This window comes from Miscanthus floridulus, chromosome 6 (assembly GCF_019320115.1).
Source record: "Miscanthus floridulus cultivar M001 chromosome 6, ASM1932011v1, whole genome shotgun sequence".
Lineage (NCBI taxonomy): Eukaryota > Viridiplantae > Streptophyta > Magnoliopsida > Poales > Poaceae > Miscanthus > Miscanthus floridulus.
The window spans coordinates 135,362,854-135,386,466 of record NC_089585.1 but is presented as its reverse complement, the minus strand read 5'-3'; the positions used below and the strand labels follow the sequence as shown (position 1 = coordinate 135,386,466).

At 46.1% G+C, this 23,613-nt stretch overlaps 1 protein-coding gene across 2 annotated transcripts; it reads left to right on the top strand.

Annotated features, from left to right (window-relative positions):
• The first annotated feature begins 1,076 nt into the window (after window positions 1-1,076).
• On the top strand, window positions 1,077-5,272 carry LOC136457052 (uncharacterized). Of its 2 annotated transcripts, XR_010759635.1 has the most exons (3): window positions 1,077-1,512; window positions 2,302-3,765; window positions 5,126-5,272. XR_010759635.1 is itself a non-coding variant. In XM_066457093.1 (2 exons), exons 1-2 carry the CDS (start codon window positions 1,238-1,240, stop codon window positions 3,662-3,664), a joined length of 1,638 nt encoding a protein of 545 aa, XP_066313190.1. In that variant the 5' UTR covers window positions 1,077-1,237; the 3' UTR covers window positions 3,665-4,213. The 2 variants fall into 2 exon arrangements, 1 of the variants encoding a protein (XP_066313190.1); XM_066457093.1 differs by lacking the exon at window positions 5,126-5,272 and having other exon boundaries at window positions 2,302-4,213.
• The last annotated feature ends 18,341 nt before the right edge of the window (window positions 5,273-23,613 follow it).

The following is a 23,613-nucleotide window of genomic DNA, read 5'->3' as shown; positions in this document are numbered from 1 at the left end:
TCCGAACGCAGCAGTAGCGTCGCCGGTCTCAACATCGCTCGCACTAGCACTCCCTCGCTCGTCGTCTCCGGCGGGCATGAAGAAGAGGCAGCACCGGCGGCCCGCGCAGGCGTCGCCAACGCGGATGAGGGTGCCGCGTCGTCGTCGTCGGTGCTGGTCCTCCCATCTCCTACCCCATCGATCCCCGTCGTCCGCTTACATTCCAAAATCTAGCATCCCAAACTCATTCCCTCTGTCCTCAACATAGTACAGATCCACGAAATCTACTCCACCATTACGAAACAGGATCGAGTACACACCTTCGGCAACACTCCGTGACGGGGAAGCACGGGTTCGTCGGAGCAATCGCCGCAACGCCGATGAAATCGCCTTGGGCGCGCCATGCGGGCAGAGTGTTGCGGGGAAGAAGACGACGAGCATCGGGGAAATGAAACGCTAGGAAACCGAGAGACACGACTCTCAATTTAAAACAGTAACACTCTGAGTGGGCCTTTCATGACAGCCACAGAAACGTTGGTGACAACGATGCACGCACACGATGCTCATCCAACGCCAAAAAAAAAAAATAGTGTGCCAACATCAACAAAACATACGCGTGTAGTATAGCAATTGTGTTAATTTAATCTACCAAAGAACCCTAACTGCCAATGTCATGGTCTACGCCGAGAGGCGCAGACGCGACTGATCGCGTGACTGGAGACGGACGCACCCGTCCACCGCCCCACCGCTCAGCGGTGCGGGGAGCCGCGCATAGTCCCGTCCCACCTGTCACAGTCACGCGCCGTTACAACCTGTCGGTGCGCGGAGCGGAGAAGGGGCTCTCCCCCTACTTCCCACCCGAAAACGAAACCACAGCTCGCTGCGCCACTCCCTAATTAAGGCCCCACTAATGCCACCTCCGCTCTGCCAACCTTCACATCATACGCTCACCTACACGTGGGACCCGACTACGGAGGTCCCACGCGTCACGGGGGTCTGGGTTGTTTACGAGGAGTGGCTGATCCCCGCCGCAGGAGGTGTCAGTGCTGTCAGCAGCTTTAATACGAACCCGGCCTCAGTCCCGATGGAGAAGAAACGAAACAGAACGGCCAGTGGAAGCCGCCGTGCCGAGGCGGACGGACACGGTCGGAGTGAGGCCACCCGCACCAACTCCACCGCGGAGGAATGCGGCGACGACCAGCGCTGCCGCCGCTGTAACGGTAGCTAGTTAGCCGCTCGGCTCGGAGGGAGGAGGCTAATGGGGGTGTGGAGGGAGGGCGCGGGGTGGTGCTTCTGCTCCGGCGGGGGCGGCGACGACGGGGGCCGGTCGGTGCGGGTCAAGGCGGCGATCTTCTCCGCCAGGGCCTCCGCGCTGGCGGCGGTCCGTGCGCAGGGGCATCACGGCAGCGGGCTCCTGATCCACCGGAACCTGCTGCTCACCACGCACGGCAACCTGCCCTCCGCGGCCGCCGCCGAGGACGCCGACGCGCTGCTCGGGCACGGCCGCCTCGTCGCGCGGCTCGAACCGCACAGGTAACTTAACAACACCAATGCTCATTCCTGCTCCCGTCCGGATCACGGCGCTCTTTTTTCCCCTGTTCCTGCTTGCGCGTTCGTGGGAGCGTGGGGGGCTCTGGCTATGGGGTTTTTACAGTGATTAGCCTGAGATCTGCCTGCGGCCGAGCAGGCATGACCGGTCGCTGCCGAGCGGGGCCCCACGCGGTGGCATTCCGCATTCGTCGGATTTGTCGGTGGTGGTGGGCGAGCTGTTGCTGGGGCTCATGATGTGCCGTAATGTCGCTGATTAGGAAAGGGAATGGCTTCTCAATTGTGGGGTGTCTGTTGGGTAGTTAGCAGTAGCAATAGTTGATGCAATGATGGTGGCATGAGTTACAATACAACCCAAGCGGGTGCTCACAAGCTGGGCACTGTAAATGGTGCCTTTTGGTTGTGTGAATCGGCGTTGGTAGTTTGGAGAAGGTTGCGTACATCTTTCTTGTTTTTTTCCTGAATGCAGTACTGGTCTAAAGTTTTTTCCCCTTGCAAAGGCTTTTATGAGTTATGACACCCACAGGCAATAAGTGGTTCATGATGAAAAAAGTAGTTCAAAGTGCCCTGATTTTCCCATTTTATGTCATCTCAGATGAACTTTGCTGCTCAGTCAGAAAATTATCTGAAAAGTAGTAGCACATTATGATTGCTATTTATATTATACTATTATTGTTTTTGTTTTTTACTTCGATGAATTCTTCAGCCTTCTTGATATTTGTTGATTCTGAGTCCAGTGTTATGGTCTCTCTGAAATGATTGTTTTATGTGCAGATTTTTCATCACCAGCTCGATTCTTGATCTTACAATAGTTGGTCTTGATTATACAGAGGGTGACTCGACCCAACAGGGTCAGCAACCTCACTATTTGAAAACAAGCTGCAAACCAAGCCTAGATCATGGAAGTGCTGTGTACCTGCTCGGACATACAGGGAAAAAAGAACTGGTGATTGGTGAGGGGAAGGTAGTTATTGGCACAGACAACCTCATAAAATTCTCAGCCGATGGGGTAACATGGTGCCCTGGGTCTGCTGGTTTTGATGCCCAAGGGAACCTAGCTTTCATGATCTGTGACCCAATGAAGCTGGCCTCTTCTCCCACTGCAAGATCGTCCTCGGCATCCTCATCCTCATCACATTCATGCAAGAAGGATCACCCAATGCAATTTGGGATTCCCATATCTGTAGTTTGCGATTGGTTGTATCAATACTGGCAGGGCAGCTTGGACGAGGTTAGCAAGCCAAAGTTACCCCTTGTTCGGCTGATGTCCAGCAGCACTTCGTCCACTCGTCGTCATGTGTTCAAGCCTGACGATGATAATGATGATGCATCCGTTTGTTCAAAGCCTAAACATCAGCAGGCATCAGGAAGCACAGCCACTGCAAGGATTTCACATGAAGCAAATCCTATAGTTGATCTGCGCACAAGCAGTGAGCAGGGTATTGCGACTCCAGAAATATATGAATCACCAAGGCGAAGTTCTTGTCAGGATCAGAAGAACGCTGCTGCACCAATTCAACTCTTGGACATCAACTTCCCACCCAGGGTTCCAAAGACTATCTTTCTACCACTGCCTCTGAAGCAAATGTTTTCTGATGAGAACAATGTTGAAACGTCCAAGCCAAAAAATAGGTCGAAAGACAATGGCTTCCCATCAGGGCTGATATGGCACCGTAATAGTGAGGCTGAGTGTAGGGACCCTCCAGTAGCTCTTCGGCATATGGATTGTAGCAGCGAGGGACAGTCGAACTCGTCACCTGCTGAGATACTGGAGTATGGAGGTCAAGACCAGTACAGCAGCGAGGAGGAAACAATGTACTCAGCTGAAACTATGGAAAGCAGGAACATTCCAAGCCCCAGGGAGAAACATGTGGGGAGGAGCCAGAGTTGTGTCACCTACAGCAGGTGGATCTCTCCAAGGACCTCATCAATGCAGAATGGAACCTTGCGAAAGCAGCATACACTGATCCCTGTGCGGAAGACACACTCTCAGAACACGGCTCTGCCGCAGAGGAGTCATGACTACTTAAGCCCAACAGTCTCCTCAGCCATGAAGAAGAGGAACTCCATGGAACAGCAGCAGCCCACAAAGCCTCGAAGGAGCACTGTCCAGTCTTCTCCAAAATGGATGTTTTGATGGTTCTATCTATATCTAGTTTTGTGGTGGAAACAATAAAGAAAGCAAATGCCTACTCGGTGAAACCTACTGCTCCTATGTTTCCTACTCAAAACTTACCTGTAAGTCGATGCTCTCTTCCCTCAGTACTCTACTTCTCTCTCTGGGATCCTGTGTGCAGAATGGCATGGATAAATAAAGAGAAACAAAAAGGAAAAGAAAAGCAAAAATCATCACAAAAGGTTACAAATGAAATGTGTTGAAGGCAGCATTTGTGAGCTGCGACAAGGGCTGTTATCCAATCTACACACCAAGATAACAGCCCTTGTCACAACAACAACAACAACCAGGGGCGGATCTAGCGGTGGGGCGGGGGGGGCTCAAGCCCCCCTACCCAAACCGAATCAGTGCAAATTACTGTAGAGCCCCTATGAATTTTTAGGCAAAGTTCTATAGTATAGGGGGGGCTGAGACTTAAGATCGAGCAGCAGTGTTGTTCAGTCCCCCCTAAAATATTTCCTGGATCCGCCGCTGACAACAACAACATAGCCTTTCAGTCCCAAGCAAGTGGGGTAGGCTAAAAAGGACGTACCCAGTGTAGAGAGCTCATTGGGTACGCCCTTTTTAGCCTACCCAACTTGCTTGGGACTGAAAGGCTATATTGTTGTTGTTGAAGTTGTTGTTGTTGTGACAAGGGCTGTTATCTTGGTGTGTAGATTGGATAAGAACTGCTACAGACTCTAGTGTTCAGCTTACAATTTTCAACTAAACATTTTTAATATGTTTTTTTGGTATTTTTCTATTCATCCATAGGCATGGTGACTGTAATCATTTTGTTTGCTACTGCACTGTGGTCTTATGTACCATGTGTGCCATCCTGAATTAGACCAGGAAATAGGTTGAGAGTTGGCTACCAAGTGAGTTTTTTCTTTTTCACTTTACCACTTGAAGCAGATACTGCAACAGTGTTGGCTGCGTGTCAGACAATATAGCAATGTAAATAGCTTTATGCTGAATGATGTGGCAGAGTTCATTGTGGTCCTTTCCTGTAGTGTATGTAGTTCAGTACTTGAGGAAGGGCCAATTTGGTAATGCTCTAGCTCCTCTTATCTCAATATATAAGGCTCCAGCGATGGCTCTCTTGTGGAGCTAAAGCTGTTTTTTAGAAACGTTTGCGTCTTGAATGGCAGTTTTATTATAATTTGTGCCAAGTTTGTGATAAGCTGGGAGAAGCCACGTTTCCGTGGCTTTGCCGTCCAAAACGGCTCCGCCTACTCTGGGCTTCTTAACAAGATCAACATTTCTTGTACACGTAGCATTTCGGTCATTTTGGCGGAAATTCATCAGTGTTCTCTCCCAAATTTTTCTGGTTGAAGAAATTTGGGATTTTGTCATGATCAGGCACCTACACTGTACCATCGGTTTTGCAACGCCTCTGCTTTGAGTAGAGTAGTGACTAGTTGTCTATTGCATGATCTACAGGATTTGCGCAGCTGAAACTTTCCCTGCCAAATTCGGGGCTGAAATCCCAGTATGACGTCTCGATGTTTCAAGCGCTTTTTCTATAAAAATAAACTGGTTCCTTTAAAATTAGTGTATGATCCCTGTGAAAATTCTTGTGTCCCACTTTCCTGTTGCTTGTATCTTTGCTATAAAAAAGTAAACTGATTACTATAAAATTTATGTATTATTCCTATAAAATTTCCGCACTCCATATTTGATGCCGAAAAAACTCAGAAAATAGGAAAGAAATCTCAGCATTTGGGCGGGCCGAAGAAGGCTTTTGGCGCAAACGAGGATAACCTACTCGCGGACTTGCGGTGGATCGACAGCCTGTTCGCTTGCTCGTAAACGATCGTAAATTTTCAGCCGGGAATAGTGTTTTTCTCTCACACCAAACCAGCCAGCAGTAAATAATCCACGATCGTTTACGGCCTCCCGAACAGGCTGCGAATCAGAGGCTTCGTTCATGAACCTGAACCATGTCCCTTGTCAGTTGTCGCTTTGTAGGCAGGCAGCCTGTATCAAGAACGAAAACACATCAAGCACGAGACATCCGGAGTCAAACCTGAGCAATGAATCCAACTACGCATGCATCGACACGGTCTCCTGTCGAGTATCTGTCTCCAGGTTCTGTTGATTCCCCGTGCACATTGAAGCCTGTTCGGGAGGCCGTATCGTATCGTGTATTATTTACTACTGGCTGGTTTGGTGTGAGAGAAAAATACTGTTCTCGGCTGAAAATTTACGATCGTTTACGAGCAAGCGAACAGGCTCGAGCTCCTCCAGGGAACATAGAACGCTTAATCATTCTATGCAGGTCGAAAGTACGGGCCGTTGGGTAGGGCTCCGGCTCCTTCAAAAATAGCTCTGTATCTGGATCCTAGGCTAGAGTAGATTCTCTGGTGGAGCTGGAGCTGTTTTGAGAAACCGTTTGGCTGATATGAATGGCTAAGATAGAGACAATGTCCAAAATACCCCTGGCTGAACAGCTCCTCGTGTCTGTTATATGCTTGCAGATGAATTTATATTTCAGTGTTTTTAAAATAAAAAAATACAAATTATTGACAAGCAATAAATAATTAGTGGTTTGTTTATATTGCAAAGTCATGGCCCAACTATTACAGGCATGTTAACAAAAGTACACATATGTACACCACAATTCTTTGGTACAACCAAACACATGCTCATGTAGATCTAGATACGTAGATTGCCCTTGCAAGATCATCTCGAAATTTATCCATGTTCCTGTCACTAGATTCTGAAGTTGATGTATCACCAATATTTCTAGTAGGAACATGGTTGCTATAGCGTGAAGGTATAATGGGCATGTAATCAGGATTACGGTCGCATTTACTAAAATGTTTGTCTTGCGCATTGTTCTCACGAATGAAGCTATATAGACACATGGTTGCAGCAACAATCATCTTTTGCTTCTCTATTGGGTAACTCGGCATTTTGAGAAGGATTCTCCACTTCATTTTCCAGACACCAAATGAGCGCTCCACCACATTTCGAATACTTGAATGCAAATTGTTAAACAACTCTTGCTCACCACTTGGAGCAGGACCCCCTCCTCCATTCTGGCACATGATACCTTTGACCCTTATATGGTGCTAGGTATACAGGTCTATTTGGGTATCTGGCATCAACATGATAATATTTCCCTGAGTACAAATGTGGAAATTTGAAGATATTACGAGGTGCATGTAAAATAATTTGAAAACAGTGTGAAAAATAAGATCCATCCATGCATAGCTTTGGGAGGGTGTGGAAATTTGTCATGATCATTCTTAAGTGCATGAAATAGCACATTAGTGTCATGCATCGACCCTGGCTACCCAATAGATGCATATGTGAACCGCATGTCAAAATCAACAATAGCAAGAACATTTTGTGTCGGTTTGCCACTTCGACCAATGTATCTAATATGGTCATTCGGAGGAGGTGTTGCTGAGATGTGAGTACCATCTAGTGCTCCAATGCAATCTTTAAAATGTGGCATCATCCTATGGACATACCATGCCCACAAACTACAAGAAACATAGCAAGTGATTCTATGGAATTCATGTGAAGAGATGATTAGAGACCATATGCACTCACTAACAAGTCATGCAGCTGATAGAACAATGTTGCACTCATTCTGAACATTTTTTCGCTGGCACCTAGAGTGTTCAGCATCTCCATAGTCCATGCAAATCCAGACCGTGTGGGAGTTCTAGCTTCATTTTTGTCAACATAAGTCATGTAGTACATGGAAGCAACAAGGACGCTAGCAAATAGATTATTTTGATTGGAACGCAACAATACTATAGCTTTTGAAATCCACTCATAATCATCAGAACCACTGTCATCCATGTCAGAACCAGAAGAACCAGATCTGTACATACAAATAAAAAGGACACTAATGAATATAAGCCGAAACATGCACAAATAAAACATGGTCTTATTACTCAAATCATTACAATTGTACGAAACAAATAAAACATCGTAATTTAGTCTAAAATCTAAATAGAAGGATACATGGTCATGCAACATAAATGGAACGCTATGCTCTACTTGGGTACATCATTTCTAGTCATCCACTCATGTTTCCTCCTCAACCAATCAAACCTATCCTCGTGAGTCCGCAAAGTCATGAACATCTCTCTCTCTCTGCCTTCTTGGTAAAAAGTACGGTAGCAATGAAATGCTCATATGTTCTTGGAGCAGCACCACACTCAACTAAGGCCATGACATCCTGTATGGAACATCCAGGTTGTTCCTCCCTCCTTACAATAGACTCACACGAAACAGTTGTCCTCTCATTCATCTCAACAATTTTACCCATCTGTTCTTGGAACCAATGACCTGTCTTAGGTTTCTTTCCTTTGTTGGTAACTGTCCCTTCGCTTCTCTTTCCTGGCGCACTAGTTAGTGTCACCGTCTCTGGTTCATTGTCATCATCGATGTTGTCTTCACCTTCTTCATCAACATTGATGAGCAAATTGTCACATGACAGGCTCGCTTGGGAAGGTGGTACACCACTAGAGGCACACCATGCATCATCACCAGTGTTACGAAGATCATCAAACCTAATTTACAACTTGTCTTCATTTTGGAGGCCTCTGTGCCTGAACCGCATGCATCCTTGATTTCCTAAATTCCAAAAAGAAAATAATTATTAGGTGAATTCCAAAAACAAAAAATTGCAACCCTAGTGATGATGCTTACTTTTGATGTCTGCTTCCACCAACTCTCTGGCATGTCAATATTCTTTCTCCCTGCATCCAATGCCTGTCTGCTTGTTGGTAAGCTTCTTCCAAACAACATATTCACCTTTCAATTTATCCCATTTATTCTTGAATTGCCTTCTACTGTACTCAAGCCTAGTCCGTTCTTTGAACCTTTGAATTACATTCTTATAACCGGTCTTACTCAAATGAGTGTTCGCATGGTTCCCTTTCTGAACTTCATCGACAAAAATGTCACATAATATACTAGTATTCTCATCATCCCAAACGGCCTCGCTGTTGTGTGCAAATTCATGTTCATAAGATGGTGGCAAGCTACGTATAACAAGCAAATCTCAAAGTTCCAGAATATGACTACTACTAAACATGCATAAATGATTTCTACAAAAGGAATACGATTACTACTATATGATGCAAGTGTATACCTTGAATCAGTGAGATCAACTGTGTCAGATGCAGGGGCAGCGGGAATTGGCGGCCTCTGCGCGCGGCTACTTATAGCACCTCGTCGCCGAGCAGAGGCACCACAACCCTGAGCAAATGATGAGCCGCCAATCTCCCCACGAACACCCCCAGGATCTTCAGTTGTCCTCCAATCCGACCCAAAAGTTGTGGCACCTGATGCATAAAAATCCGGCCAATCCCAGCTCCCATTGCCACGAACACCGGTCGACGCACCTGCACACGAAGGATGCAGGCTGGCTTGCTCACCACCGCTTGGGGTCGCGTCGCTGCCTGTGGGTGCGCCAGGTCACATGCCACCTCCTGCGGATGCGCCCGGCCACGGGCCGCCTCCTGCGGGCGTGCCTGGCCACGGGCCGCCTCCTGCGCCCGCGCTCGCCCAGGCGCTGCCAACCGGGGGCGCTCCCAGCCATGGGCCTGCGCCCACCCACGCGCCGCCAACGGGGGGCAGTCCCGGCCATGCGCCGCCGCCCAGCCACGCACCACCTCATGGGGCCACGCCCGGCCAAGGGGTGCCGCCCCAGGCCGTGCCCGGCGGCCAGCCGATGGGGCCGGTGCCCACGGCGTCGCCTGCAGCTCCCGCGAGGAGGGCGCGGAAGCCTCCCGCCGTCGCTCCTTCCGAGCCCGCGACACCCATGGATCCATCTTCAGCGCCGCCGGATCTATCAGTCTCCAGAACCCCCTCGCCATCTTGCCTCTCGGGCTGCCATGCATCCATGGAGGGAGGACAGAGCTTCTTCTCTCCACACCGTGTGGCTTCAGCCTGCAAACGAGCAGATGAGGTTGGTTCTTGGTTGAGGAGACGATGACAGATGCTGTAATTTGTTGTGAACTTTAGGGGCGCAAAGATACCGTGGCTGCTGGGTTTGACACAACAGCCGGTGGAAGCTCGATTTTTTTTGCTCCAGTGGACCGCAGCGGCATGTGAGAGCGCATAATCCGGGAATCTTCCACGGGAGCTGCGTGCTTAAGACCCTTTGGTTGGTGGAGCCATAAAATGACTTCAGAAGCCTTACAAGGAGCGGTACCAAACGGGACCTAGGTCGAAAGACTGGACGTCGACTATGCAGCACAAGATATGGATCGATGCGCAGATTCACCTGGATGTTGTCGTCTGCCCAAGGAGCATCCTGGGGTGCAATTATTCGAATGTCGTCTGCCCAAGGAGCGGGCTTCTGTTCGTCATGTTGCCCAACAGGCTGCAGCTACGCATCGACTTGGACAGCGGTGCATGTCAGCCTGTCCAGAGCATGGGGAAGAGAAGCCGATACTGCTGTTACCCGTACGAGATCGATTGGTCAACTTACATATCAAAGATGAAGAACTTCTAGTTCTAGGTATCATAAATCGATGGAGCCTAGTTTGTTTACTCTTTAAGTTTTGTGCTACTTTGAGTATCTGTAAAGGGAACCGTAGCGAAATATTGCAAGAAATATCGGAGAGGTCTTCGTGTTTGTTTTACTAAAGAGCTTTGCTTGATGATCTCTTTCAGTTGCTAAGATGAATGAGCAGGGAGAAATTAAGATTTATTAATCGCTACTGTTGGTTGCAAGTATAAGTATCATTTGTTTTTCTGAGTTTAACTGTGTGTCAACTCCTGGAGACATCTTAAAAAATTAGAGCTACTCCAAAGACTAGATTATATTTGTAAAACAATTTATGTCCAACAGTTCAACTAGAATTTTTTGTAAAACAATTCATGTCCAACAGTTCAACTATAGATCTTCAAAAATTCCTATCCTCTGTTTCTGGTTTCTCACACATCAAAGATAGATTATATTTTCTCTAATTAAATTATTCTTCAATAACGGACCTAGGCCTAGGGTACCAATTTGCCATCATGCATGATCCTGAACAGACGGCTCTCAATGAGCTACAAACAGAACCATCAGACAGTATCATGTATTCGCTAGGCAATTTGAATCAATCTAGACCATTATATGAGCAAATAAAATCCTGTTCGGCTGGCTGGTCAGCCGGCTTGTTCTGTTTTTTTTTTCAGTCGAAGCAGTATTTTTCTCTCATAATATTCCTAAAAGTATCTAGGCTCCTAGTTGGGTTTCGATGATTAATGATAATACAATATTACTATGACTAACGTGTGTTTTGCAGAGACAATTCAGTTAGGTCATGGTTATAGAGATCGATTAGGCAATCGAGGTGGTCATGCCCCTACGATGGAAATCGTTCGGTTTTTCAAAGGATGGACGACAAGGTTAAGGATGACTAGTTCTAAGTGTCGATTGGAGTTGGAGTGACACTTAGATTAGTTTAGGACTTTGTTCTTCCTTTGGCCGTACTATTAAGACGGGTAGCTTGACCTAGATGAGTCTAGTGAGTTAAGTGTGGTGCACACTTGTTAAAACTAGCACTAGGTAGCTCCACAACAGCCCTATGATCCTATGGAGCAAACTTCATTCACGTATGTTCGAGAGTTGGAAGTGAATGGGGGGTCAAATGCTGACCAGGCGTTGGCTCCGGTGCGACCGGACGCTGGTAGCAGGGTCCGGTCAGTTCATGTGACCAAGGTGATTGCGTTCGGTGCGACCGGATGCTGGAGTGGTCAAGTGACCGAACGCTGAGAGGCGGCATCCGGTCGACTCCAGTAAGGTTCCAGAAGAGTGAATCTGCGACCGGACGCGTCCGGTCAATACTGACTGGACCCTGAGGATCCAGCGTCCGGTCGAGTATAGTAAGCATCCAGTGAGGGTTTAATGCGACCGGACGCGTCCGGTCAGTGGTGATCGGACCCTGCCAGCGTCCGGTCAACACTTAAACACTGGTGTGCGGGTTGAACTGACTGGAGCGTCCGGTCACCCCGCAGAGACATATAACGGTTCATTTTTCAAGCTGCCTTATAAATAGAAGCTCCACTCGTGTGTGGAGTCACTTTTGCTCATTCCAACAGCTGAGAAACACATTTATGAGTGCCAAGAAGAGCAAGGTCCTAGTGAGGTGATTGAGATTTGAGAATCCAAGAGAGTAGCCTCATTAGTGAATCAAGAGTAGCAAAGTGTGCATCCACCATTCTCATTAGGCTTCGAGTGGTCAAGTGAGAGTTCGTGCTTGTTACTCTTGGTGATCGCTATCACCTAGACGGCTTGGTGGTGATTGGGAGCTTGGTGATCACCCAGCGGAGCTTGTGGGTGACCCAACTCAAGTTGTGAGCGGTTTTGGGTGATTCACCGCGATGGAGTGTCAAAGAATTAACCCGTAGAGAGCACTTGATCCTTGCACGGATTAAGGGGGAGCTACACCCTTGCGCGGGTGCTCCAACGAGGACTAGTGGGGAGTGACGACTCTCTGATACCTCGACAAAACATTGCCTCGTTCCTCTCTCTCTATTTACTTTGAGCATTTACTTTAAGCATTTACTTTGAGCAATTCAATACTTGTTTTTACATTCATAGAATTGCTATGCTAGAGTAAGTTTGGAACATAGGTTGCAAGTCCTTTTGTGCGTTAGATTAATAGAAACACTTTTCTAGGCACAAGGGGTTAATTGGGCTAACTGTAGGATTTAATTATTGTAAGAAAATTTAGAATTAGCCCAATTCACCCCCTCTCTTGGGTATCTTGATCCTTTCAATTAGCATCGAAGCCTCGTGGTCACGTTTTTAAGCTTAATCGCTTAGAGCAAGATGTCTCACAGGGATGGACCTCCTCCTATCTTTGAGGGAGATGACTTTCTGTATTGGAAAATCCGCATGGAGGCGTACTTAGAAGCTTTAGACGTTGGAATACTTAGAGCCGCCTCACAAGGCTTCCCAAAACCTCAGGATGCTACTAACTTACAAGGCGATGAGGTTAATTATGAAAAATGGAATGCAAAGGCTCGAAACACCATCTTTAGAGGCCTTTGCAAAGATGTGTTCAACCGCGTAAGGAACCACAAAGATGCCCATGCACTATGGTCGAACGTTTGTGCGCTCCATGAGGGAACCAAGAGTGAGCGTGAGGAACGCTATCATCTTGTGATTAAAAAGCTAAATTCATTTGAGATACTTCCCAAAGAATGTGCTAATGAGATGTATTTATGTTTGAATGTTCTTGTAGAGGAAGTCAATGGGCTTGGACTTATTCAAATGTCACCATCCGATGTTGTGAGAAAGATCTTAAGTGTCCTCCCCATTGACAAATATGGGTATATTGTGACCATGCTATACCAAGGTGATCTTTCCACCGCTACACCGACACAAATCTTGGGAAAGATCAATGCTTATGAGATGTGCATGCACATCATGCCATAAGATGGCTCATCCTCTACCAAGAAGAAAGAGAAGGACTTAGCATTCAAAGCTAGCCAAGATAAGGGCAAAGCAAGACTTAAGTATGAGAGCTCAAGTGATGAAGAAGATGAAGATAAAAATCTTGCTCTCATGGTGAAGAAGGTCGCCAAGATGCTAAAGAAGCTAAACAAGAGTGGCATCAAGTTTGATGGCAAGAAGAAGAAGTTCTTCACAAGCTCTAGGAGGAAGCCAATCTCCAAAATGGATTACTTCAATTATGGTGAACTTGGTCATCTAGCACATCAATGCACCAAGCCCAAGAAAGACAAGTTCAAGAACAAGAACAAAGGCAAGAAAGATGACTCAAGTAACGAAGATGAAGATGAGAAGAAGAAGAACAAGCCATATAAGAAGAGAGATGGCAAGAAGAGAGACTTCCACAAGAAGAAGATGAGTGGAAATGCCTATATTGTCGGTGATTGGCTCACGGACATTGATTCATCTAGTGGATCATCCGATGATGATAGTGACAATGAAAAAATGGCCACCATTGCTATTGATCTTTCATCTTCACCGCCACCATCGCCATCATCCTCTACACACCTATGCCTTATGGCTAAGGGTGAACGCAAGGTAACTAATAATGATAATAGTAGTGATGATGAGCAAGCTAGTGATGATGATAGCGATAGCGATGATGATGACTCACCTTCATATGATGATCTTGTCAAAATACTAAAAAAATACACTAAGATCAATAGAAAGAGTAGAGGTAAAAATGAAAAGCTTGATGCTAAAAATGATTCACTTTTAGCAAAATGTGATACATTGGAAAGGCTAATGTTGAGCTTAAAGAAACAAATAATGCTATATCATCCAAACTTAAGGAGCTCAAATCTTCTAAGAAAGAGCTTAAAGATAAATATGATAAACTTGCGTGGGTGCACAATGAGCTCATCACTAACCATAATAAGCTAAAAGATGAATACACTTCTCTTAAGATCAATCATGATACTCTTGTTATTGCTCAAGAATTTCTACCAAATGAGCCACATGATGCTACTAACCATGTTGTTAAGATTGATATAGCTACATCATGTGATGATTTAATTGATGAGAGCATTGAGCAAGGATCTAGTGGCAAAGGCAAGCAAGTGGTTGAGTGTAATGACTATGATGAGTATATCAAGCTCAAGAGTGAGAATGAGAAGCCCAAAGAAGAAAACAAGAAGCTCAAGGAAGAGAAGAAAGATGATGCTCTAAAGGAAGAAAATAAGAAGCTCAAGTTGGAGAAAGAGCATCTCAAGATTGGGTTGAGCAAGTTTGCTAGAGGCAAGCACCTCCAAAGTGAGCTACTCATGAACATCGTCATGAAGATGGATAGAAGTGGCATTGGATATGTGGCAAATGTAGAAAAGAAGAAGGCTCAAGTTCAACAACAACAATCAAAGCCAAAGCCAACTACATGCTTAGAAAGGATTCTAGTGGAAAGATGAAAGTCATGTTCTTAGGACCCCCTAATAAGAATAGGTCTAAGAAGATTTAGGTGGCTAAGTCACTTATTGAGAAGGTGAAGGGCCCTCAACAAGTTTGGGTTCCTAAAGCTTGAATCTCTTGTGTGTAGGTGAGCTTCAAGACTGGTGGAAGTTATTGGGTTATTGATAGTGGTTGCACTCAACATATGACCGGTGATCTTTGTATGTTTACCTCACTAGATGAAGAGGTAGATGGACAAGAGAAAATAACATTTGGAGATAACTCAAAGGGCAAGGTTAAAGGATTGGGCAAAGTGGCAATATCAAATGATCATTCTATCTCCAATGTGCTTTATGTTGCTTCATTGAGCTTCAATTTGCTATCCGTTGGACAATTGTGTGATCTTAGCTTCCAATGCTTGTTCACCGAGAAGGAGGTTATTGTATCCAAGGTAGATGATAAACAAGTGATATTCAATGGATTTAGATACAACAACTTATATCTAGTGGACTTCACATCCAAAGATGCAAATTTGAAGACTTGCCTATTCACCAAAATAACACTTGGGTGGCTATGGTATAGAAGACTTGCTCATATTGGTATGAGTTCACTCAAGAAGCTAATGAAGAATGATTTAGTGAGAGGGTTAAAGGATGTGAAGTTTGAGAAGGATAAGCTTTGTAGTACATGTCAAGGCGGCAAGCAAGTTGCAAATACCCATCCAACAAAAGCTTTCATGTCAACCACAAGAGTGCTAGAACTCCTACACATAGATTTATTTGGACCAACAACATACAAGAGTTTGGGAGGGAATCTCTATTGTCTTGTGATTGTTGATGACTATTCAAGGTATACATGGGTATTCTTCCTTCATGACAAATCCGAAGTTGCATCTTGCTTTAAGAAGTTTGTCAAGAGAGCTCAAAATGAATTTGAAGTGAAGCTCAAGAAGATAAGAAGTGACAATGGAAAAGAATTTGACAACACAAACATTGAAGCTTATTGTGATGAAGTTGGGATCAAGCATGAAGTCTCCGCAACGTATACTCCTTAACAAAATGGTGTAGTTGAGAGGAAAAACCGAACTTTGATCACTCTTGCAAGGACAATGCTAGACGAGTACAACACCCCCGAAGCTCTATGGGTGGAAGCAATCAACACTGCATGTTATGCATCAAACCGCCTATTCTTTCAAAAATTCCTTGGCAAGACACCTTATGAGTTGCTCAATGGGAAGAAGCTGGACGTCTCCTTCTTTAGGGTGTTTGGTTACAAATGCTACATCTACAAGAAGCGGCAACACCTAGGGAAGTTCCAAAGACATTGTGATATTGGTTTTCTAGTTGGTTACTCATCAAAGTCCAAAGCATATAGAGTATTTAATCATGCCACCGGCTTGGTTGAAGAAACATATGATGTAGAATTTGATGAATCTAACGGCTTCCAAGGAGCACATGAGAATCTTGATGATGTAGGTGATGAACCATTGAGGGAGGCTATGAAGAATATTCTTGCGGGAGACATTAAGCCAAAAGATGAAGAAGATGATGTATAAGTCATTGATCAACCTTCTTCATCAAGTGTGCCACAAGATGGTGAAAAAAATGGGAGAGTAGAAAATGAAGATACTCATATCTCCCATGAGCAAATGGTGGTACAAGCACAAGATGTTGATGCTCCACATCCACCTCCTCAAGTGGTCAATAGAAGAAATACACCTCTCCTACAAGATCAGCCACAAGATCTCATCATAGGGAGTCCATCAAAGGGTGTAATGACTCGATCTCAAAAACTTGCTTTATTTATTGCTCATCACTCTTTTGTCTCTTGCTATGAGCCTACCAAGGTAGAAGAAGCTCTTAAAGATCCAGATTGGATCAATGCCATGCATGAAGAGTTGAACAACTTCACTCGCAATGAAGTTTGGACTCTTGAAGAGCGACCAAAAGGTGCAAAAGTCATTGGAACAAAGTGGGTGTTCCGTAACAAGCAAGATGATCAAGGTGTCGTTGTGAGGAACAAGGCAAGACTAGTTGCAAAGGGGTTCTCCCAAATTGAAGGTTTAGATTTTGGAGAAACCTTTGCACCGGTTGCAAGATTAGAAGCCATCCATATCCTACTTGCATATGCATCACATCCTAAAATGAAACTATATCAAATGGATGTGAAAAGTACATTTTTAAATAGCTTTATTAATGAACTAGTCTATGTTGATCAACCTCCTAGGTTTGAAGACCCTAGATATTCTAATCATGTTTATAGGTTGTCCAAGGCACAATATGGGCTTAAGCAAGCCCCAAGAGCTTGGTATGAACGCCTTCGGGACTTCCTCATCAAGAAAGGCTTCACCATTAGGAAGGTCGACACCACACTATTCACCAAGAAGCTTGATGAGCATATCTTTATTTGTCAAGTATATGTTGATGATATCATCTTTGGATCATCAAATGAAGACTCATGCAAAGAATTTGGTAAATTAATGTCGAAGGAGTTCGAGATGTCCATGATTGGTGAGCTTACATTCTTTCTTGGGTTTCAAGTCAAGCAAATGAAAGAAGACATCTTCATCTCTCAAGAGAAATATACAAAAGATCTTCTCAAGAGATTCAAGATGGATAAATGTAAGCCAATCAAGACACCAATATCTACCAATGGACATCTCGACCTAGATGAGGGAGGTAACCCGGTTGATCAAACTCTCTATCGTTCTATGATTGGTAGCTTGTTATATTTAACCGCATCTAGGCCCAACATCATGTTTAGTGTGTGTATGTGTGCTAGATTTTAAGCTAATCCTAAGGAAACACATTTAATTGCCGTAAAAAGAATCCTTAGGTATCTTAAGCACACACCAAGCATTGGTCTTTGGTATCCCAAAGGAGCTATAATTGAATTAGTTGGCTATTCTGATTTGGATTATGCCGGTTGCAAAGTTGATAGAAAGAGCACATTCGGAGGATGTCATTTGCTTGGTAGATCACTTATGTCTTGGTCCTCCAAGAAACAAAATAGTGTGGCTTTATCCACCGTCGAAGCGGAATACATTGCCGCGGGAGCTTGTTGTGCACAGATATTATACATGAAACAAACTTTGCTAGACTATGATGTAGTTCTAGAAAATGTACCTCTTTTGTGCGACAATAAAAGTGCGGTAAAACTTGTAAATAATCCGGTTCAACACTCTCGCACCAAGCACATAGATATCCAGCATCACTTTCTAAGAGATCATGTTGCTAAAAATGATATATCACTAGTAGGTGTAAGAATCAAAGATCAATTAGCGGATATCTTCACTAAACTACTAGATGAGGCTACATTTTGTAGATTGCGAAATGAGCTCAATGTGCTTGATTTTAGCAACTTCACTAAATTGAGCTTGTGTTGTCTCTTGCATTCATTGTAATATACAACATGTTTAATTTTTGGTAATGCATATAGGACTTGTCTAACATGGTTAAGATAACCGCTGAAAAGCGTGTGAAGAAGCTTAACCTTGGATCAAACTTGACAAGCAACTAGATTTACTTACAAGTATTGCATATGCAACGGATGTTGTTTTGTCGTTTTGTTCCATTTGCCCTCTTATTGCTTATTTTCTTAAAAAGAATTATAGCCTAAGGCAAAATATTTTGAAAAATATGAGGGTTTGAGAGAGGTCACTCACATCAGTCCCAATTGATGTTTATTTGGATCTTATTCAAGTTGGAACTTGATTGGGAACAGGCAGCGTGGAGGAACATTGAAGATTTGCTAGAAAAGAGTGACCGAACGCCGCATCGGACTTTGCAGTCTAGCATCCGGTCAGTTCACAGGAGGTGAACAGAAGCTGAAGGAGTGATCGGACTCTGCATTTGAGCGTCCGATCAGGAAGGGTTCCAGCGTCCGGTCAATCTACATGGCGTTAAAGGCAACTAACCGGACTCTGGCTGCGTCCGATCATGGACCACCGGACGCGTCCGGTCGTGATTCTAGAGGAATTGGACCTCTCTGGAATCGACCGGACGCTGGGTGATAGCGTCCGGTCGCTACCACCAGAGTGTCCGATCAGTAGATATCGTGCGGCATCAGGTCTCTTCCCTATTTTCCATTTCTGACTCGTGAGGGCCACCCTATTTAATAAAAGCACTGGGTTTTTTCTTTGACCTAATCTACCGCCGATGCCATCACCGTCGAACCCCGCACCACCTCTCCCACGCGCGCCTCCTGGCCAAGCCGACTTCCCGCAGCTGCTGTCTCCAGTCGCCAGCGCGCCCGCTACCTCCAGCCAGCGCGCTCGCCGCTGCCAGCTCGCGCACACGCCGTCGCCTCCACCCACGCACCTCCGTTCCTACATCACCAAGGTCCTTTGCCGACCCTCTGCCATCCAGCGCTGGTAAGGTCTTGCTCGTGCCCGTGCATTCTCGTTGCAACTCGTCCGTGACCTAGCCATTCATCACTGCGCCAATTTCATAGGGTCGTCGATTTACTGCTCACCGCCAATCCTAACCCTAGATTCGGTGGTTCCTCGCGCGTCACTTCTCTTTTCATCGGATCGCCGGTTCGTCAGGTAGCAAGCCAGTCGTTTCTATTTCGCATCTACATTGCTTGCTCTTATAGGGTTTCGCATCTATTAGATATATCGTATTTACTTGTATATCCTTCTATTTCATCGTGCAGCGAGTCGGTGCCGTTGAGGTGTCTGTGACAATTGACAGTCAACTCGGAGCCAAGCTCGCGAGTACGGATTGAGGCCAAGCCTCGAAAGTGTTAGTGGACAGTTGGTCTTTTTAGCGGCAGTGGTTCTAGTCAGATCAGATGGCTCATACCAAGAATGTTGGTGGTAGTCTAGGGGATGACGATCGGAGGCCCCCGCCTCGCCAGCCTACAGGACGTAAAGGCAAGGCGACAAAGTAGGTTGTATCAAAGAAGCGGAAGTACTCTTATGCAGAGACAACGAGAGTAGCAGCAGTCGTTGAGGCCATAGAGCGTGCCGAGAGAGGAGGTGCCCACAGTGGAGTTGTCATTGTAGATCATCTAGCACCAGACACGTAGGGCAGACTTGAGTGCGTTGAGCATCTTCATGGTAGTCCACCTAGGACTGTCATGATGGTAGGATGACGTCTTCCCGTTGTGGATCCTCAGCCTCAGGGGGAGTCACAGCAGGAGTCACAACAGCTGCCCCCACCAGTAGAGCCTCAGCCAGCTTAGGAGACATAGGAGGGACAACAGTCACAATAGCCTCAGGAGACCGAGCAGGCACCCCAGCCACTGCTATGCCACTATGGTCGTACCCGAGTTCCAGTGTCACCGAGGCCGCCGACACAGCAAAGGGGATCACGTCCACCGCCTAGACCATAGGCTCCCCCTCCAGTGACCCACCTTGACTTGAGGGCCACTATGGCCAAGCAGGTCCGACAGCTAAGGTTTGTAGAGTTTGAGGTGTGGTTTCCTTCATGGAGGGATGAGAGAGCAGCAGAGGGTTTCTACACACCGCTCTAGGAAGACTTCTACAATGCATATCTGAATAGTGGGGCAGTCTTTCGATCTCAGAGAGTCTGCAGTATTGAGGCTATTGTGGCAGCAGCCGAAGAGCATATCCGCCCCTACTTATCATATTTACTGGGGCTGACATATCTGATTAGCCAGACAGGATTGTATGTACCATCTTAGGTTTGGTAGTTCTATGCTTTGATCTACGTTGACCCGCATCATAACTTTATACACTTTGCATTCAGAGGCAGAGACTACAGGATGATGAGTTTTAGGGCCAGGGAGATACTGAGGCTATAGGAGTAGCCTGTCAGGTTACATGAGGTATGTTATGGACAGCAAGAGCCTCCTAGGCGTCCTCATGGAGGTTTGGTGCCCCCTACAGATCTTGTGCATCATTGCTTCAAGGAGCCCTTTGGTGAGGGGTCGAGGAGGAACCCCAGTGATCTTACTCCTATAGCTCGAGTGCTAGAGGCTATCATTAGGAGGACACTACTTCCTAGGTTGGGATATAGAGAGGGCTTGACTCGCCTTCAGCTTTGGCTCCTCAATGCCCTAATGTAGTCGACAGTGTTCGATATTTGGGATCTTCTTTTGTCTGAGATGGAGGACATGATAGCTGAGGGCTTCAAGGGTCGCAGGCAGCTTCTATATGCACATTGGATCACATTCCTTATGCTCAAGGCTGTGCAAGTTAGGACACCAGAGATGGTTACAGAGTATAGAGGTGCCACCACAGAGTTTTCAGCTTATAACATGGCATAGAGGATCAGGCATAGCACACCATAGGCACCCACTCAGCTTCACAATCGTCCAGATGTACCAGAGTCCATAGCTCAGTAGGACAAGATTATCAGAGGCATAGCAGCTACTGAGGAAGAGCAGCTTGAGGCTCAATAGGAGAGGAGCGAGTCTAGTGACAGTTCTGATGATGACTACCTGTCTATTACTCATATGCCTCCACGCAGACATGATGCAGAGGCTAGTAGTTCCAACTCCGCTCCACCTGCAATGCAGACAGACCTCACTTTGATGGCTATTCTTGAGCGGATGCAGCAGGATCAGGCACGATAGGCTCAGGAGACCGCTACCAACTTTGCATAGTTTTAGGCTCGTCAGGATGAGTTCCAATGATAGCAGCAGGTCCTCTAGCAGCAGCAGTAGCAGATGCATCAGCAACAGTTACTCATGCAGCAGCAGCTTATGGGATTTATGCAGCATGTAGTAACAGCACTTGTGGCTCCACAGTCACTGCCTTCACCCTAGCTTGCTCAGCCTGCCACCACTATGATGACTCCAGTAGTACAACCTAGTGGGCTTCAGAGTCAGGGATAGCCTCCAGCTCCGTTTGCTTCTCCCACAGTTCAGGTGTCCCAATGGTTATCCTCGCTAGTGGTAGCCCTGCAGTTCACACCATATCATACGGGCTTCTCACCGGATCAGTCACCCTCGCTATTTGTACCTAACACGTCAGTCTCTAGGAGTCTTGGAGCATCTTTTAGTGAGTTGACAGGGATGCCTACACCGCCACATATGCATGTTGCCGGTCCTTCTACAACAGCTCCTGTCACCGTGACTACTCAGCGGCTCTCTTCTTCTGTCGCATCTTCTGATCCTACGATAGATATACAAGCAGCATCACAGGCAGCACCTGCCCCAACTCAGACCCAGACCGCTTTAGAGACACTTCCAGCCTCAGAGGGTCAGTCAGTACAGAGCTCAGGGTCAGATGATGATGGCGCCCAGTTTTAGCTTGCTCCTCGTACCTTAGCTCCCGGCTCGTCCGCTGCAGGCCCACCGACCAACCCTTAGGTTTTGGTGTTTGACGCCAAAGGAGGAGAGGGTTCGAGTATGTAGACTCAGGGGGAGCGACTTTTAGGGAGAGCCTAGCTAGCTATTAGTCTATTATATACATTTGGAGTCTTATTTGTATGATACACTATTACTATTATGCATTCGTATATTTACTTTCATGCATACTATTATATCTATGTGATAGTGATATCTACGTGATTATGATATATGACATGTGTGTTCTCTACTTTGAATTCATTGATATGTCATATCACTTGTGTTATGCTCATTTGCTTTTGCTTCCGTGTTTATACTCCGATGCAAATGAGCTTTATTACTTGTGCTCAGGCTTATTTCATATTTTTTGAGTACATTGTGTTGGCTTGGGTCATATAAGCTTGCCTAACGCTCTTGTTCTTATTAACAAAAGCTTATATGAACCAAGCATGTCAAAAACCTCACTCTTTCACATACTCAAGGTGGTATTGTCATCAATCACCAAAAAAGGGGAGATTGAAAGCATCTAGGCCCCTAGTTGGGTTTCAGTGATTAATGACAATACAAGATTACTATGACTAATGTGTGTTTTGTAGAGGCAATTAAGTTAGGTCATGGTAATGGGGATCGATTGGGCAATCGAGGTGGTCATGCCCCTACGATGGAAATCATTTTGGTTTTTCAAAGGATGGATGACAAGGTTAAGGATGACTAGTTCTAAGTGTCGATTGGAGTTAGAGTGACACTTAGAGTAGTTTAGGACTTTGTTCTTCCTTTGGCCATACTATTAAGACGTGTAGCTTGACCTAGATGAGTCTAGTGAGTTAGGTGTGGTGCACACTTGTTAAAACTAGCACTAGGTAGCTCCACAACAGCCCTATGATCCTATGGAGCAAACTTCATTCACGTATGTTCAAGAGTTGGAAGTGAATAGAGGGTCAAATGCTGACCGAACGCTGGCTCCGGTGCGACCGGACGCTGGCAGCAGGGTCCGGTCAGTTCATTTGACCAAGGTGATTGTGTTCGGTGCGACCGGACGCTAGAGTGGTCAAGTGACCGGATGCTGAGAGGCAGCGTCCGGTCGACTCCAGTAAGGTTCCAAAAGAGTGAATCTGTGACCGGACGCGTCCGGTCAATACTAATCGGACCCTGAGGATCCAGTATTCGGTCGAGTACAGTAAGCATCCGGTGAGGGTTTAATGCGACCGAACGCGTTCGGTCAGTGGTGATCGGACCCTGCCAGCGTCCGGTCAACACTTAAACACTGGTGTGCGGGTTGAACTGACCGGAGCGTCCGGTCACCCCGCAGAGGCACATAACGGTTCGTTTTTAGGCTGCCTTATAAATAGAAGCTCCACTCGTGTGTGGAGTTACTTTTGCTCATTCCAACAGCTGAGAAACATGTTTGTGAGTGCCAAGAAGAGCAAGGTCCTAGTGAGGTGATTGAGATTTGAGAATCCAAGAGAGTAGCCTCATTAGTGAATCAAGAGTAGCAAAGTGTGCATCCACCGTTCTCATTAGGCTTCGAGTGGTCAAGTGAGAGTTCATGCTTGTTACTCTTGGTGATCGCCATCACCTAGACAGCTTGGTGGTGATTGGGAGCTTGGTGATCACCCGGTGAAGCTTGTGGGTGACCCAACTCAAGTTGTGAGCGGTTTTGGGTGATTCGCCGCGATGGAGTGTCGAAGAATCAACCCGTAGAGAGCACTTGATCCTTACGCGGATCAATAGGGAGCTACACCCTTGCGCAAGTGCTCCAACGAGGACTAGTGGGGAGTGGCGACTCTCCGATACCTCGGCAAAACATCGT